At 43.9% G+C, this 16,728-nt stretch overlaps 1 protein-coding gene across 4 annotated transcripts in view; it reads left to right on the top strand.

The window, feature by feature from the left end:
* The window catches only part of LOC121648647 (ral guanine nucleotide dissociation stimulator-like), a 66,171-nt gene extending 49,750 nt beyond the window's left edge, over positions 1 to 16,421 (top strand). For all 4 annotated transcript variants that reach the window (XM_041998892.1, XM_041998889.1, XM_041998891.1 and 1 more), the window contains exons 2-18: positions 2,061 to 2,365; positions 2,496 to 2,570; positions 2,934 to 3,127; positions 3,365 to 3,489; positions 4,259 to 4,474; positions 4,574 to 4,677; positions 4,781 to 4,865; positions 7,367 to 7,444; positions 7,627 to 7,713; positions 7,798 to 7,830; positions 7,922 to 8,043; positions 8,285 to 8,380; positions 8,470 to 8,674; positions 9,787 to 9,861; positions 10,641 to 10,907; positions 11,011 to 11,125; positions 12,571 to 16,421. In XM_041998892.1, coding sequence (XP_041854826.1) covers positions 2,061 to 2,365; positions 2,496 to 2,570; positions 2,934 to 3,127; positions 3,365 to 3,489; positions 4,259 to 4,474; positions 4,574 to 4,677; positions 4,781 to 4,865; positions 7,367 to 7,444; positions 7,627 to 7,713; positions 7,798 to 7,830; positions 7,922 to 8,043; positions 8,285 to 8,380; positions 8,470 to 8,674; positions 9,787 to 9,861; positions 10,641 to 10,907; positions 11,011 to 11,125; positions 12,571 to 12,746 — 2,358 coding nt within the window. In that variant the 3' untranslated portion in view covers positions 12,747 to 16,421. The remainder of the gene's footprint in view (positions 1 to 2,060; positions 2,366 to 2,495; positions 2,571 to 2,933; positions 3,128 to 3,364; positions 3,490 to 4,258; positions 4,475 to 4,573; positions 4,678 to 4,780; positions 4,866 to 7,366; positions 7,445 to 7,626; positions 7,714 to 7,797; positions 7,831 to 7,921; positions 8,044 to 8,284; positions 8,381 to 8,469; positions 8,675 to 9,786; positions 9,862 to 10,640; positions 10,908 to 11,010; positions 11,126 to 12,570) is intronic.
* Positions 16,422 to 16,728: the final 307 nt, after the last annotated feature.

Genomic DNA, 16,728 nt, shown 5'->3' with positions numbered 1-16,728 from the left:
CACATGCTCGACACGTGATCGAGCAGATTGGCTCGAGCATAACATCCCTACCCACCGGCGTAACAGACGTACTCGCGCCTTCGTCCATTGTTGAAACTCTACTCCCCTTTAAGAGTCTGCAGCTGTGCGGAAGGACAGGAAGCCATCTGCGCTCTGATTGGACAGTTTGATTTGTCACCATCCAATCAGATAGAAGTGTAAAGACAGAGACAAAATTCGCAACCCCAACTTCAGAGGCTCGCACGCAGTTTGGTGCTTTGCATCTATGAACAGGGTTTTCGCAAAAGAACTTTTTCCCCCACAAATACAAATCTTTTTTACAACCACGCAAACACCTTTTCTGCACATTTGCACACTTGAATTTTTCAGGCAGATTGTTTTTACAGGGTGACAAGCTTGATTTACAGACGCAAACCGAAAGTATGTGCAAGCATTCATTTACAACTGCAAAATCTTTATGACTTAATATTGAGCCCATAAGCTAACGCTAAGACTGCAGGCTCTCACATTAGCAGCTAACGCTAAGACTGCAGGCTCTCACATTAGCAGCTAACGCTAAGACTGCAGGCTCTCACATTATCAGCTAATGCTAAGACTGTGGGTTCTCATATTAGCAGCTAATGCTAAGACTGTGGGCTCTCATATTAGCAGCTAATGCTAAGACTGTGGGCTCTCATATTAGCAGCTAATGCTAAGACTGTGGGCTCTCATATTAGCAGCTAATGCTAAGACTGTGGGTTCTCATATTAGCAGCTAATGCTAAGACTGTGGGTTCTCATATTAGCAGCTAATGCTAAGACTGTGGGTTCTCATATTAGCAGCTAATGCTAAGACTGTGGGTTCTCATATTAGCAGCTAATGCTAAGATGGGCTCTCATATTAGCAGCTAATGCTAAGACCACGGGCTGTTCAACAAACACCAAATGCTTTGAAAATAACAGGAAGTGATGTCACTATGCATGTATGTACTCCGAAATAAATCTGATAATGGACTGGTAAATGTAGACAACGCTCTTATGAATACTGTATTTCAGAACTGCATGTCAGATCAGATTATTACAGTAATCTGATTACTCCCCGATGGTCCTGTATGGTCAGTATATGAGGCATGAAAATAAAGTTCTTGAAAGATTCTGATGTTAACCAGGATAACACATCAGAGAACAGCTTCTTCTGATAAGTAAGGTTGTTTACTATGAGCAGCTTTAGGCTTTTCACTTATTTTGAACCTATGTTTATAGATGTGGTTGCTTGTTTCTGTCACAAGATCTGGCAACTCCCAGTTCATTGCTGAATGGAAGGGCTGATAGATGTAATCCAGACTTTGATCGGGCACAATGTGGGAATGAAACATGAACTGGACTATACAGCTCCCTAAAACCGAGTAAAAAGGAGGTCAGGAGCGCTGGTGATCTGTTCTTAGACCAGTTCGACTTTTTTCTTTTAAAAGAAGTCTAATTCTATAGAAATGAAAACTTTATCATTCCACAGGTGCATCTCTACCTTCTTTTATATTTCTGTTGCTTTTTTATTCTGCATTTCCTTCAGTAATTTACTTTAAAATGTTTAAAGTTGTTGAACATCAATGTTAAACCTTCCTGTGCTACTTCAGGCTTTATAATACGAGCCCAAATCACAAAGTAAGTGGATTTTAGTGCTAATGCCGGATTGATGTGTGATGAACTTGTCATTAGTTTGACACAGTGATGCATCGTTGTTTTTCATGTGCAGGAGGAAACAACAAAATGCATCAGGCTACAGAGCCTGCATTCCTGCACTGAGCAGCTTGTGTTAATTCGCTGTTTGGGTATATACAGGCTGCAGCTTGTATTGTCCTACATATCCAGCAAGCTCTGTTTAGTAACAAGCTATTGTTGTTTGTGCACGGCCATGCACATGATTCACAAAGTATGACTCAGAGAGAGACGGAGCCAAAAGAAAAGATCCAGGTCACACAGATGGTCCTGATTGAAGGGGTCCAAACTGATCGTATCTGAAAACTGAAATAAAACCTAAAATGGAGTAAAATGTCATGTTTTTCTTGTCCTTTTGTCTCTTAGAGCTCGACACAGGAGATCGGCGAGGAGGCCGAGGAGGACGCCATATTCACCATCACGCTGAGGAAGGTGCAGCTCCACCAGTCAGCCAGTAAGGGGCAGCGATGGTTGGGTGTGGACACAGACTCCGCCCTGAGCCTCTACGAGACCTGCAAAGTGCGGACCATCAAGGCCGGCACGCTGGAGCGGCTGGTGGAGTACATGGTGACGGCCTTCAGGGGCAAAGACTCCACTTACGTCACCATCTTCCTTTGCACCTACCGGTCCTTCGCCACCACCAGGCAGGTGCTGGATCTCCTGCTCAACAGGTACCAAGACGGAGCGATGATGAAATAACATCAATCCTGAAAACTTAAATTTCAGATTTGAAGAATTAAACAAAAGCACTGTTTGTCACCTTTTATAAAGATGTTTTGTTCTTGTTATCCGGTCTTTTAGGTATGCCAAGCTTCAAAATGTGCCTGCAGCCTCAGCACACAGAGTCTCCCAGGATGACTGCACAGAGCTGAGGAAGTAAGTCACCACCATCAATCACGTCCACCGAGCCTCGTCCAGTCCTGCACCGGCCAGGTGGCGGGCCGGTTCTGCAGCCGTTGGATCAAACAGTTCATGAACTAAGAAAAATGCATCACTGACAAGAAGTGAAGAAGATTTTGTTTCAGTAGGAAAGTAGTGAGCAGCGTCACTTTTTCTAAACAAAACTCAAGGTCTAAAATTTACACATGGTTTCCTACTTTATTTACATTTAACATCCATCTTCAGGTCCGGGGTCGGACCCCCTTTTCCTCCAGAACTGCTTTAATCCGTGGTGTGATGGATGGAACAAGGTGTTGGAAACGTTTCCATAGCAACGTCTGTATCATCTGTGTGTTTCAGCACCGTTTCGTCCATCCTGGGTGCGTGGCTGGACCAGTACTCTGAGGACTTCTGGAGCCCTCCAAACTACGAATGTTTGCACCAGCTCCTGTCCTACCTTCACCTTCACTTCCCTGGCTCGGACCTGGAGCGCCGCGCCCGCAACCTGCTGGCCCACTTCCACCGCCGGCAGCAGTGTGAGCCTGATCCTGATGGTATGAAGGCAGGACAGGAGAGGGACAGGGGCTCCTGAAGGGGGAGGGGGGGTCACAGTTAAATACTGGACGATGTAAAAAGAAATTTCTTTTCATGATGTTCCTTTAACTGCTGAGAAATTCTGTGTCAACTAACATGGAGGCTGAAGAAAGGGTGAGGTGTAGAAGAGGAGCAGGAACTGTGGCGGCTGAGCTTGTTCGGAGGCAGTTTGGTAAAAACATGTTTTATCTCTGCAGGGGAACACATCGGCTGCCCGTTCGCTACGCAGGAAGAGAGCGGCTTTGAGGACGAGCTTCCTGCCTTCAGCTTCCTGTCGTTTGACCCCATCATGGTGGCGGAGCAGTTCACGCTCATGGATGCGGTGAGGATGTTTTCCTTCCCTGATCCACACATCCAGTCGTTTACAACCAGACTCTCATGGAAACTTCAGTATTAAAACGTTTCTTTTGTTTATCTGTAGACGAGGACGGTTCAAGTTTGAAATATTATTTATCAGAGCTTCTGTTCATCCAGACTTCAGCAGGTGTTTGCATGTATAATTTTAGTGAAAATATACTGTAACCAAAAGATTAATTTAACTTTATTTATACAGCAGCTTTCAAACATGAGCACCAAAGTGCTGCACGATAAACAAATAAAATCAGCACAGACACATTCAAATAAATTGCTCATATTATTCCCAACACTAAAAGCTGAGATGTAAAAATAATCTTGAGAATTAAAACAGGGAAGGAGAAACTGGTGAATAAATAGAGGCTTTATCCAGGCGGTCTGTCTGTAGAGCAGAGAGGCCGTCAGCTGGTTTCACCTGGAAACCAGAAGTTCTGCTTCCTTTTCTGGCTTTTTCTGAGCCCGTCTGATGATTTTTGGAAGAGTTTTGGAAACGTGTTGCAGATTGGGAATGTCAGCGTGGAGCTTCACCTGGTGAATTTCTGCTTCATTTTAATCTTAAGACATTATCATTAGTCCAACGTATGTCCTCGCTTCCTTCTCGATGCCTGTGTTCCTCCTGGTGAGGATGTAGGAACAGATGTGTCCTGCATCTGGCTTCAGGTTTCAGGGCCTCCATCACTCTGTGCATCTGTGGGCGAAACGGAGCTTTAATGTTCTGCATCTGTCTGTCCACCCAGGACCTGTTTAAGAAGGTGGTCCCCTACCACTGCCTGGGGGGCATCTGGTCTCAGCGGGATAAGAAGGGGAAGGAGCACTTGGCTCCCACCATCAGGGCCACTGTGGCCCAGTTCAACTCTGTCACCAACTGTGTCATCACCACCTGCCTGAGCAACCCGGCCCTGAAGCCCAATCAGAGAGCTCGGCTGGTGGAGAGGTGGATCGACGTGGCGCGGGTGGGCAGCCTCCTCGGCTCTACTTACGCTCTGAAGTGGTTGACATGGCTTTAAAAGAGTTGATTAAGTTTGTTGTGTGACTGGATGTTTGTGTTTTAGGAGTGTCGGATCCTGAAGAACTTCTCCTCGTTGCGCGCCATCCTCTCCGCCCTGCAGTGCAACGCCATCCACCGCCTGAAGAGGACCTGGGAGGAGGTGTCACGGTGGGTCTCCTCTCTGCTGTTAGCTGCTGTGTATGTCCACAGACAGAGCAGCTGCATGGATTTTATTATTCTGCTTCATGCTCTGACCTCCGTCTGCCTGCAGGGAAAGCTTCAGAACCTTCCGGGAGCTTTCCGAGATCTTCTCCGACGACAACAACTACTCACAGAGCCGGGAGCTGCTGGTGAAGGTGAGCTTCTCTACAGCACAAACACAGAGGGGAAAAGGTTATTTTATTTTATTTTAATTCATTTTATTTTATTTTCACTATTTATTTTAGTTAGATTCGTTAAAACTTTATAATTTTTTGTTTTTTAAATGAACATTTCAATAATTTTCAGATTTAATAATTGCAGTGCTGATGATAAAAAGACTAAATAATATCTGATTGGCTGCATTAATCAGACTAACCAACCAATCAGTGAGTGAGTTATGTAATGCAGCAGCTGGGCGGATGGACGCCGCCTTCGTCACAGCTGCACAGGAACATCCTGCCATCGGATCACCGTGTGCCGTCGCTTTGGTTCTCAGGGTCTGCATGTCAGTCGTGGAGTCCTGGGTGGGCTCTAACAGATTTCTGAGTTTTATAACTCATAGTGTAACCTGCTGTCACACGAAGTGGAACAAATAAAAACAGCTTTTTATTCCATAAGTTGTCGAGTCCTGTTGAAACGTCGCTGGAGGGGTCTGAATACTTGCTGAGCAGCAGCAGAGGCGTAGATCTACTTCTGGTATCTGCCCAGATTCACCTTCGGAAACGGCGAACATGCGACAAAAAAACAGAGCACAATCTGGCAACGCTATCATTGTTATATTTTTTTCTATATCACTCTTTTTCTGAATGTTCGGGAGCCAAAATCCAAATCTCAGTTATATATGTTGCACAGCGTCATCACTTCTACCATCAGCAGCGTCTCAGGAGCGGTGGTGTGTAGCTCTGTGGGGTAAATGTGATGGATATTTTACCCTTTAGCTGATCTACGGAGGTTTTCCAGGCATTTCTGTCCCGTCCAGGAGGTTTACAATCCAGCCACTAAATGTAGTTTTATTCAGAGACTCTATCTGGTAAATCCACAATGATCCTTATAACAGCATTATTTATCACATTTCACCATAAAAAGATAAAAAGAGAACGATGAGATGAGAAAAGGCTTGGTCACTGTAATAAATTCTGCTTTCTTCTTCTGGTCGGCCTTTATGCTGCTATATCTATTCATACATTCATTTTACATCATTTTACCTCCTAATCTGACAGCTGAGGCTGGAAACATCATGTCTGACTGGGGTTAAAGCTCGTGTTTCTACAGGCTGTTTAACGTTTAAAAAAATAAAACAAGTGGACCAAAAATAAGAAAAATGGCTTGGAGACCATGCTCTCAGTTTTATCCTTAAACTGCTGTTCTGCTGACATACGAGGTAAATCCTGACTGAAACCATTTGGAAAGAAGCAAATTTCACCTTTTTAAATTGAGCCAATCAGTAAACGAGGGCACTGATTGGTCCAAACCATCAAGGTGCAAATGGTGCCCAGTAAAGTTCCTGTTAATGAGGAGGAGGTGACGCATGTGGTCAGCATCGTTTTTCTTAAGCAGATTCTTCTGAATGCTGATCTCTAAACGTGGGAGCGACTTATAAGATGCCAACGTTACTGTAATTACTTCTGGGGTCAATAGATTTGCATATCAAGACGTCACAGTAGAACAGAGGAATTAGAAATATCAGACATACAGTTATTGTTTCCACAATGAAAATTTCAAACGAACCCATCAGCACGTTTTCAGCCGGAGCTGATAGGAAGTCAGCAGCAACCCGAGGCCTCTGAGGGAATCCCTGCTGACGTCAGAGGGCAGAAACCTAATGCGGGTGTAGATAAGAGCGGAGACGTCGGGGCGTCGCCTCTTCGCTGCTCTATCTGCTCGGGCCAGGCTGCTCCGGCTGGCCTCGGGTTTCAGTGTTGCATCACTCTGGTGAAAGCAGAGGGAACGCCACGACTTCTAACACTTTCTCTCTGAGGTTGTTCCCACATTTTCTTCCTCTAAAATGAAGCATTTGAAATCATAAAGTCCGAGCTGCTTGTTGATGCTTTATGTTAGACGTCAGGTTGTTTTTCCTCTGGTTCCATGACCTCTTTTAACTGTAAAGCCTTAGAAAAAAGCAACGAGGTTGTTGTTGGCTCTGATGGACGTTAACACTGAACCGCACGCATCTGCTGCTCACCTCACACCAGAATCACACCAGTTTTATTCTGGACCCTGACTCGTCTGTAGTAATCCCACATGTCCCAGCTTTCTGTGGAGAACAGGATTACCCTGGTAGTTGTGGAGATGTACTTCATTTAGTTTAGGTTTGTCTCTTCAGACCGGAGGCAGAAAAATAGGAAGTTAACCATTTTAAACTGGATGTTTTTATTAACTTTGTTTCAGTTTTACCTGATAAATAATTCTCCCACAGACCTGCAGGGGCAACATAAACCTGCATAAAATAAAGAAACCGGGTTCTTGTCCATGGCACATTAAATATAATATCAGCTTCCTTCTACCTGATGCACTCGTGGACACACAGTCATTTATTTCTGTTCTTTAGACGTGTTTCACTTCATAAACCTCTACAGATGAAACGTGAGAAACGTCTGTTTGGTTTCTTTGTGCGTTTAATAAAAATGTCTTTTTCTCTGCTGCTGTGCTTCTGCAGGAGGGAACTTCCAAGTTCGCAACTTTGGAAATTAACCCCAAGCGAGCTCAGAGGAGACACCAGCAGCAGAGAGACCTGGTGAGGCCACTTGATGACGTATGAAGGGGCTTTCATCCCCGTTCTGGTGTTTAGATGAAGCTGAGCAGCATCAGTTTGAGCCATCAGCGCCATCTAGAGGCGGGATGAGTCTCTGCAGTTAGGATCTGCAGAAAATCTCTTTTTATAACTTCTATTTAAGCATTAAAAACCTCTGTGAACAGGGGGTGATGCAGGGGACGATTCCTTACCTGGGGACCTTCCTGACGGACCTGGTGATGATGGACACTGCCATGAAGGATTACACTGAGGTCAGAATTGGTTGTTTTTACTTCCTTTTTTCCAGCTTTTCTTCCACCATCTCTGCTGATTTTATTTTATTTATTAATTTTCAGGGTGGACTCATCAACTTTGAAAAGAGAAGAAAGGTAGCTAACGTCATGTGAACAGTCGGTTAGAAGACTTTTAAAACATTTTTCAGGCTTGATTAAAACAGACTGAACTTGTGTGCTCCTGCAGGAGTTCGAGGTGATCGCTCAGATCAAGCTGCTCCAGCTGGCCTCCAACAACTACAGTTTCACTCAGGACAGCCACTTCAGGGAGTGGTTCGCAGGCGTGGAGAAGCTCAGCGAGGCCGAGAGGTAGCGCCACTCTTTCCTTCCAGCTCAGGCTGATTGAGTCTGATTGGTTGAAAACATTTATTTGAACAAAGCAGCTAAGTAACAAATAGAAGGGAAGAGACACCAAACACAAATCTAAAGGTGACGAAACTAAAACGTCATTATGAGGCTGTTTAATGTGCTGCTCTCATCAGGAGGCAGCGAGCAGCAACATGGCTCATGTGTTTTAACTCAAGCTGATTTTCTGCTCCTCGTCCTGCAGCTACAACCTGTCCTGTGAGATCGAGCCTCTGTCCGAGTCTGCCAGCAACACCCTCAGAACCAAGAAGAACGGAGGCATCATGAAGCGCTGGAGCGAGTGAGTACCTCTGCTGTTCAGAGAGGCAGCGGCGTCATTTCTACCGACACTGACTCGCTCTTCTTCTCCTGCCGTTATTTCCCGTCCAGCCGACAGCTGACGGAGGCGTGCTCCAGCGGCGGCGCCGGGTCTCATTCCAAGTCCTTCGACCACTCGCACTACAGGCCGTACCAAGGGGGAGGGGGGGACAGCGGCGACGCGCTCAGCGTCACCTCTGTCAGCTCCAGCGGTTCAGACCTGGAGGACGTCAACGCCAGCTTCCTGTCAGACTCACCGGAAGGACATGAGAGGAAGGTAGAACAAAAAGATTTGTCCTTTTTCTGCTTCAGACGTCCGGACGAACACACACATTACAGATGAAATGACTGGAGAAGTGTCGCCGCCGTCTGACACACAGACACGAATTTTCCCAGAACAGCTCGTCTGTTTTCACATTTTCAGTCAGATTTTATTTAAGCAGCACTTTTCATACAGGAGCAGCACAAAGTGCCTCACACGATGAAAACTGCCTCATTCACATATTAAACCAGAATATAAAACAACAACTTAACACACACCTACTCGTTCCCTCACACACACACACACACACTCACATAAATCAGTTTGAAGGCAATATGATGATGTATTGATTGTTTGATTGGATCCAGAGATCAATATGAGATGATACCACAGCTGATTCAACACAGTCTCTTCCATCCACATAAAATCATAGTTAAAAACATGAAAATCTCATGAAATCCAGACTGCAGCACGTTCTGGATGCTGAGTTTTAAAACGTCACATCACAGAAGAGAAAACAGAAAAAGTTTGTGGACATGAAACCAGGATCGAGGGAGACCTTCGTCCCGTTTACAGCCCAGAGCAGAGTTCTAAACCCGGTTAGTCCCGGTTAACTCTGACCGACCACAGCTGGATACAGTCTGGTTGTTAGAGCAAAGACACGAAGACACTTCCAGGTGTTTTACTTTCTGCATCCATGTTTGATGGATGCTGTGATGCTATTGGCTCATTGATCTCTGAATCGTGTGTGTTAAGGTAGGTCAGTGGTGTAGTTGTACCGTTTAGTTCAGGGATGTCAAACTCCGGTCATGGAGGGCCGCTGGCCTCCAGGTTGTCCCTGCTTTACCTGATTCAGATCAAACGGACCTCCTCAAGCCGTCCCTGACCCCTTCATTTGATCTGTACTATAGTTAAATGTAAGAAAAGCAGCACATCAGTTTAAGCTTGTGGGAAGACTTCTCCTCATTTTACATGTTTGATATGTCGCACTCGTGCTTTTGTGTGTTGCTGGTGGGATGTGGTCTTTACTGACTTCCAGAGATGATGTTGATCCAAGAAGAAGAAGATGTTGGTCATGAACATATAAAACCAGCAGACTCTGATCTTTTCCTCCTTTCTGTGTCCAGACGTCGACTCCGTCAGTGAAACTCACCGTCTCTGCTCTGGGAAGAGAAGCTCCAGCAGCAGACACCACCTCAACGGTAAAATCCTGTTTTTATTCTAAAGCAGATTTGATGTTATTTTTAACATTAAAGCAAAAAAGTTTGGATAAATGAGTTGTGAGAAGGACATTACAATTTAACCCACGGTTTGATTACATTCCTGAAAAATAAAACCCATCTGTATCTAGATCTAAACAAATGATCTGTTTTCCATCGATTTTACTTTTCTAGTTCCCTAAACGCCATCACTTCTACCATCACCAGCGGTGGTGTGTAGCTCTGTGGGGTAAATGTGATGGATATTTTACCCTTTAGCTGATCTACGGAGGTTTTCCAGACATTTCTGTCCCGTCCAGGAGGTTTACAATCCAGCCATTAAAAGTAGTTTTTTTATTTAGAGACTATCTGGTAAATCCACAACTGGATACAAAAGGTTTCTGAGACGCATTTCATCACTTTATGTTAAAAACTTTGTCGTATATAAACTTTTGCTTGTCTTCTGCCCCCTGGTGGACACCTGTTGCAATACAACAGCTCCACACATCACACAGTAATAAACTGTACATGTGTGCGTATTTTTATTTTATTTTATTTTATTTTTTTGCATTTTGATTTAACATTTGAATCTAAAAGATTTTAATTTTCTGCCTGTAATTTCTTGATTCAGGCTTTAAGGGGTTAATTCATTAGTGCTACTAAATCATGACTCAGGGAGTCAAAAAATTCAAAGGTTTTATATCTTTGATTTTTCAGACTAAATAAATAAAGTAAAATAAATGAAACAAAATAATTTAATGTCATTAAAATGACATCTTCAGTTCTGGGAGTGTACGTCTCTGTCGTCCCTGGACACCTCTGGGATGGGGTCCAGCTCCGGTTCAGCCTCGGGCTCCAGCAGCGCCTCCTCCTCCTCCGTCTCCTGCTCCACCCCGCTGTCGGCCTCTCGCTCCCACAAACGCTCGGTGTCGGCGGTGTCCAACTACTCCACCCTGTCGCTGCCGCTCTACAACCAGCAGGTGGACGACTGCTGCATCATCAGGGTCAGCCTGGACGTGGAGAACGGCAACATGTACAAGAGCATCCTGGTGAGGATGGACCTAAACCGCCGCTCTGCTTCCAGAGAAAAGGATCCAGTTTTAGAGAATTTTAAACATGTTGATGGGTTGTTTTTTTTGTCCCACCATTCAGGTGACGAGTCAAGACAAGACTCCAGCGGTGATCAGGAAGGCCATGATCAAACACAACCTGGACCGAGAGAAGGCCGAGGACTACGAGCTGATGCAGAAAATCTCTGAGGACAAAGGTGAAAGCTAAAAACACAAACTGTCAGTGAAGTAAATAAATAATATAACCCCAGTTACAGATCTCATCAACACATTTTATTCCCAGTAGAAGATAAACAACAGATCAGATGAAACTGAGACGTTTCACCATGTGATGAAAATATGAGCTGATAGTGAATCTGATGCAGCAACAAAAGTCTGGAAAAGTACCTGGTACAAACCAGAAACACCTAGAGGAGCATTCAACTAACCAGGTTAACTGGTAACAGATCAGTAGGTCTGATGTTTATGTTCTATATGGAATAAAATGGGTTGATGGTCTGGAAACGATTCTGTTCTTTTTTATCTGACATTTCACACAGTGTCCCCACTTGTATAAATAGTAGAGCCGTCAAATGATGACATTTTTTACTCAGATTAATCACAGCCTACACATGAATTGATCACGATTAATCACTCTTAATCGCGATTATCACGATTAATCGTGATTAATTACCATTTGCGACTATGCCTGAAATCTGCCCATTTTTACTGTGTTGTATGAACAAAGATCCAAAGCTCACTTGGGTTTTTCTTCGCATTTTTACACTAGCCGATCACTTTAGTTGTAATAATCAGTTCAATATTACATAAAATCAAGAACTTTTAAATTATTTTAGTGCTGGCCCCCCATCTAAACTGTTCTAGACCCGCCCCTGCATATCTGAAGATCTAGAGACGACGTCTCCTCGCTTCCTTTTACTGTTTAACTCTCACCAGATATCTGAACCTGGTCTGTCCATAGATGTGTGCTTGGCTGTCTGACGACTAGTAGATTTTACAGCCGTGTCACTAGCAAACCTCCTTAATACTGAGACGTTATATGAAATAAAGCAAACAACATCTAACTGAAACAAGCTGTTATCAATAATTTTCCTTCTTCACGTGACAGTGACGTGGATCTGATCTAAATGTTGCCTACTGTAACTAGCGCATCCAGAAACAATATTTTGGAGCAAATATGTGCCGGTGTGAACCGTTAGTTTCCTCCTCCTCAGCTGAACAGTAAATAAACACAACAAGAGAGAAAAGCCGATCAGCTGATCACCAACACAACAGGAGGAGAGGGAGGGGGAGAGGGAGGGGGAGGAGGCTGCCACGCTGCGCTGGGCGGACACAGAGACGACCAGAACAGGGACATTTGTGCAAAACTGTGTGAAAAGTCTTTTAAAAAAACAAGGGAGAAATGCAGGTGTTGAACCTGTCACCAGGAGAAGTGTGGTGTTAAAACATCCTTACCCCCCCAGCTGACCCACCTCCACGTCTCGCCGTCATGAATGACGGATGCTGTGCATGCGCTAAATATTTTAATGCTATTAATTACATGACCCAGTTGCCTCCGTTAACGCGTTACTTTGACAGCTTAATAAATAGTAAATGGAACTTTCTTATTTTGCTCACACTGCTCTGTTGTGTTGTTCTGCAGAGCTTCGGATCCCAGACAACGCCAACGTCTTCTACGCCATGAACTCCACTGCCAACTACGACTTTGTGCTAAAGAAGCGCGGCCCGGCCCGGCCCATGCGGGCCAGAAACGTGGCCAGCTCCACGCTTCCTCGAATGAAACAGAAGGGACTGAAAATTGCTAAAGGGATTTTCTGAGTTGAGACTCACCACTTTCTGCCTCCGGCCCACCGGACTCCTTAAATCCCCCGTTGGGTCTTCACTCCTCAGCGGAGACCTTTCATGATGAAGAGTGTTGGAGACAAACTGACCTGCTGCATCAGAGTTTGGGTCCAGACCAGAGCAGACGTGACCAACACACCTTTCTGTGGAGTAGCAGAAAGCAGGGGAGCACCTTAGCACTTAGATGCAGCAACTTTACAAGCGAGGCTGGAAGTTCAGGACAGAAGAAAGAACTACTCAGACTTCCTCGTTAGCTTCCACAGTCTCGCAGGAAACATCCCACGTTTGGTTTACAACTGTTTACATCTCAGCACCACCCCTCCGGCTCCTCCGTCAACCACCTGGTTCCATAATATCACTTTCATCCGTCTTCAGCGCGCTTTGCTGAGATGGAGACTGCGTAAACGCGACGCCATGGCGACCAAACACAAATGAATGTGTTATTTTTCCTGCAGTGAGCGCCGCCTCTCGCTGGGATGCAGCTTCCACTCCATCAGCTGGACAAGGAGGGAAAAACTTTAAAAATGGCGTCTAAAGCCGTGAATCACACACCACTGTTTCCTTTTTTATGAATGAACTGTGACCACTACACGCGAAGGACCAGAGGGACCACGCCTCACCGGACGGAGCTGAAAACAAACCGAGTGTAAATATGACTTAACACCATCTGTGCAGTAAATTCTTTTCATTTGTGATTTTTTGTTAATAGACTCACAATATCAAGACTTTTTATGTTTTCATTCTTTTGCTTTGAACATTTTTGTATCTCTGCTCTGATACGGTGCTGCTACTCGTCCCTCGCAGCGTTCGCACCTGCTGCTCTTCACCTGCGCTTTCTCCTCTTCATCAGCCGCCATGTTGGAAGAAAGCAAGAACAGATCTGACCTGCCAGGTGGAAACGTAACAGACCAGCCCGGAAAAGATCCGATGAAATCAGTGACTTAGAAAGAAAAATTCATTCACTTGTTAAATAGACAAATATCAGGAAAAAACGGCCGAGTTCAGCCAGAAAACCAGTTTCACCAAAAATATCTTCCACTGATTATTATTGTCAAAGAAAGGGGAAAATTGAGAAACTGTTTTAACTGTAATATTTAATATCAAATTCAGTTCAATAACAGAAAAGTCTCCAATAAAAAGAGGAAAATTGAAAAACTAAGAAAAAAAAAAACAAGCTCTTAAAACAAACTATTAAAAATAAAAAATAAAAATTATGGATGGATTAAATGAAATTAAAAGTTTAATTAGTTAAGGGTGTACGCTGCCTACTGACCAGCTGCTGGGATAAGCCTAATTTAATTAGGTTTAAATGTCAAATATATTCAAAATATTTAATAAATTTTGACTTTAGTAAGTCCATTTAAAAGCTACATGTGTTCTTTCCCTCCAGCAGCAGCGAAGGCTTCTTCACTTGTTCCTCAGGTGATTTTATTTTCAGATAATTCACCTTAAAAATCAGCTTTTTTCCCAGAAACCTGCAGGAGAGCAGCTCTGGAGTCAGCATTCCTACAAGTAAGGAATAGAAAGAGTTTCCATCAGGTTTCCTCCCGATGCGGTTCAGGACCCTCTGATCCGTCTCTGGCGGTTCGGTTCTTCCAACATGGCGGCTCATCCTTCGTATCGGTAGCGACTTTCCAAATGTGCCATGAGAGGCGGCGAGCTGCAGATTTATCCTGCAGAGCATCGAAGCATCGATGTATCAGTCGTCCTCGCCGGCCTTCGTACCAACAGCACCTGCGAATGATTTGCTCCCATCAGACATCAGAAACGTTGAGGAAGCCGTCGGATGAACGACGCGACACTGCCAAGCTGCACGCGAGGAACAAACTTCCTTCTGTCCTGTTTCCGTAAAGGAAACCTCCAGCCATGTTTCTTTCCTCCCTGTGGACGCCCGCGAGGACAGAGTTAAAGGGCTTGTTTTCACGACTGCGCCAACAAATTTGTGCCAAGCTGTTAAAAACAGTGTCTGAGGGAAGGTGGAGCACATGTTGTTGCACAGCATTCTGGGAAATGTAGGAAACTTCAACAACACTTTGAAGGTTGGATTTTTTCTGATTCTTTCATATCAAAACAGCTGCCATGTTTTGCCTTTTTATTTTTCCATCTGCGTGACGTCCACGATTATCATAACAATCAAACGAATGAAGCATCTCGAAGGAAAATAAAAACAAAAACAGCTGTGAAAACAAGTCGGATGAGCAGCAGGCGGCGCTGTGGATGTCGTCATGGAAACCTGTCGCTGTCAACACTGTGACCCTCGAGCCTTTCACTCTGCCCGTTGATTGGCGCATCTTGTCGAGCACTGTGAACCGTCCCCCCCCCCCCCCCCCCCCCCATGCTGTCGTCGTCATGGTAACCATCCGTCCCTCTCATCTTCGAACAGGCTTGACCCGACATGTGCCAAAAAAATGAACAAGGAAGCAGAAAAAAGGTTGAACAGACGAGACGTCTGCCTTTCACAGTGGAAAAGTTTAAAAAAAAGCTTGTATGTCAGGTTTTTCTGGAGGGAAAAGGGTGAAACAAGAAAAAAGAAACATCTGGACCCATTTATCTGTGCAGGATTTCTGAAACTTGAAGCGTTTGTCTGAAGCTGCAGATGAAGCTGAAGTAGAAACAAGAAAAAGTTCTCTTTTCAACATTTCACATTCTCAGTTACTAAATATCTCAACATTCACTGTGTCACAGACTTTCCATCAGTTTAAACCTTCAGTCTCTCCTTATCCTACAGGACATTAAACGCATCACAGTGTTTGATCCCCCCTATCACCTAAATTTATTCACAATTAAATGAAATACAGTTTAAAATAAGGGGGGGAAAAGTCTGGAATAAGATGAAATATTAAATGCAAAGTCAATTAATGATTAATTAATATAAATAATACATAAATTATGGTATTTAAAAAATATTTTATTTTTATTTGCAACAGTAGGTGTGAAGGGGTTTAATTCATTTTGATGTTTGCTCATCAAACTCATTTTAAAATCGTTTCTGGTTGTGGTTTGATGGGGACTACTTTCAGCGGTGGATGGATACGTTGACAGAAAGCTTCTCTGTCCTGTTTGGTTGGAGTTAAATCTCCAAACAGAGGTTTCTGCAGCAGCTCCGTCTCAGACGTCCCGTCTGCTGGTTGCTCAGAGAAAGTACTTTTCTTCTTTCGTGCTTACGTGTGGACCTTTCTGATGGATTTGTGACCCGCGAGGTCGTCGTGATGAACTGGTCTGTGTGTCGTCGCTGCCCGTGTTGAACATGATGTACCACATGTGATTTGACCCAATTCTGTGAATTTGAACAAAAACAGCTGTGTTTAGAAGAAGAAAAAAACAAAAAGAAACTGGAAAACAGCTGACGTGGTGTGTGTGTGTGTGTGTGTGTGTGTGTGTTCTGTTTAAGTTTCCCTGATCCTCGCTCAGGTGCCATTCTCCATTTTAACAGAAGGATTTCAGAACTTTTTCTAACTGCAGTTTACTCTTTGGTTTACTTTGGTTTACTAAGAACACGAAACCTGTAAAAAATCAACTCTTTGGTTATGTCTTTGTTTATTTATTGATTTGTATATAGAGCTTTTGTTTTGCATTGTACATTCCCTCCTTTCTTGGTTATAGATTAATATATTCATGTATATACAAATAAACATTACGTTTATAAAAGTGTGAGGGTGTCTCTGGTGTTTTTCTTCAACGGGTCCCTGAAGGCATCATTTCGTGCCTCAGCTTATATCCAACCATCTCAGCTGGGTGGAGACCAGTTATGCTCTGACTAAAAACTGATGGAGCAAAAACTATTAAATTCTGAATAAATGTCCGTTGGTGAAACCAGAAAAAGAGCTCACGCTGTTTCCTCTTGTCTTTGAGTAATAGGTTACTCGGATTTTTTGTCCCTCTTTGCGTAAACCATAAATATACTGCTTTAATACATACATTTTCCTTTCTTAGATGTCTTTAAAAAAATAAACTTCAA

The sequence above is a fragment of the Melanotaenia boesemani genome, chromosome 11 (genome assembly GCF_017639745.1).
Source record: "Melanotaenia boesemani isolate fMelBoe1 chromosome 11, fMelBoe1.pri, whole genome shotgun sequence".
NCBI lineage: Eukaryota > Metazoa > Chordata > Actinopteri > Atheriniformes > Melanotaeniidae > Melanotaenia > Melanotaenia boesemani.
This window is presented reverse-complemented; position numbering and strand designations above follow the sequence as displayed.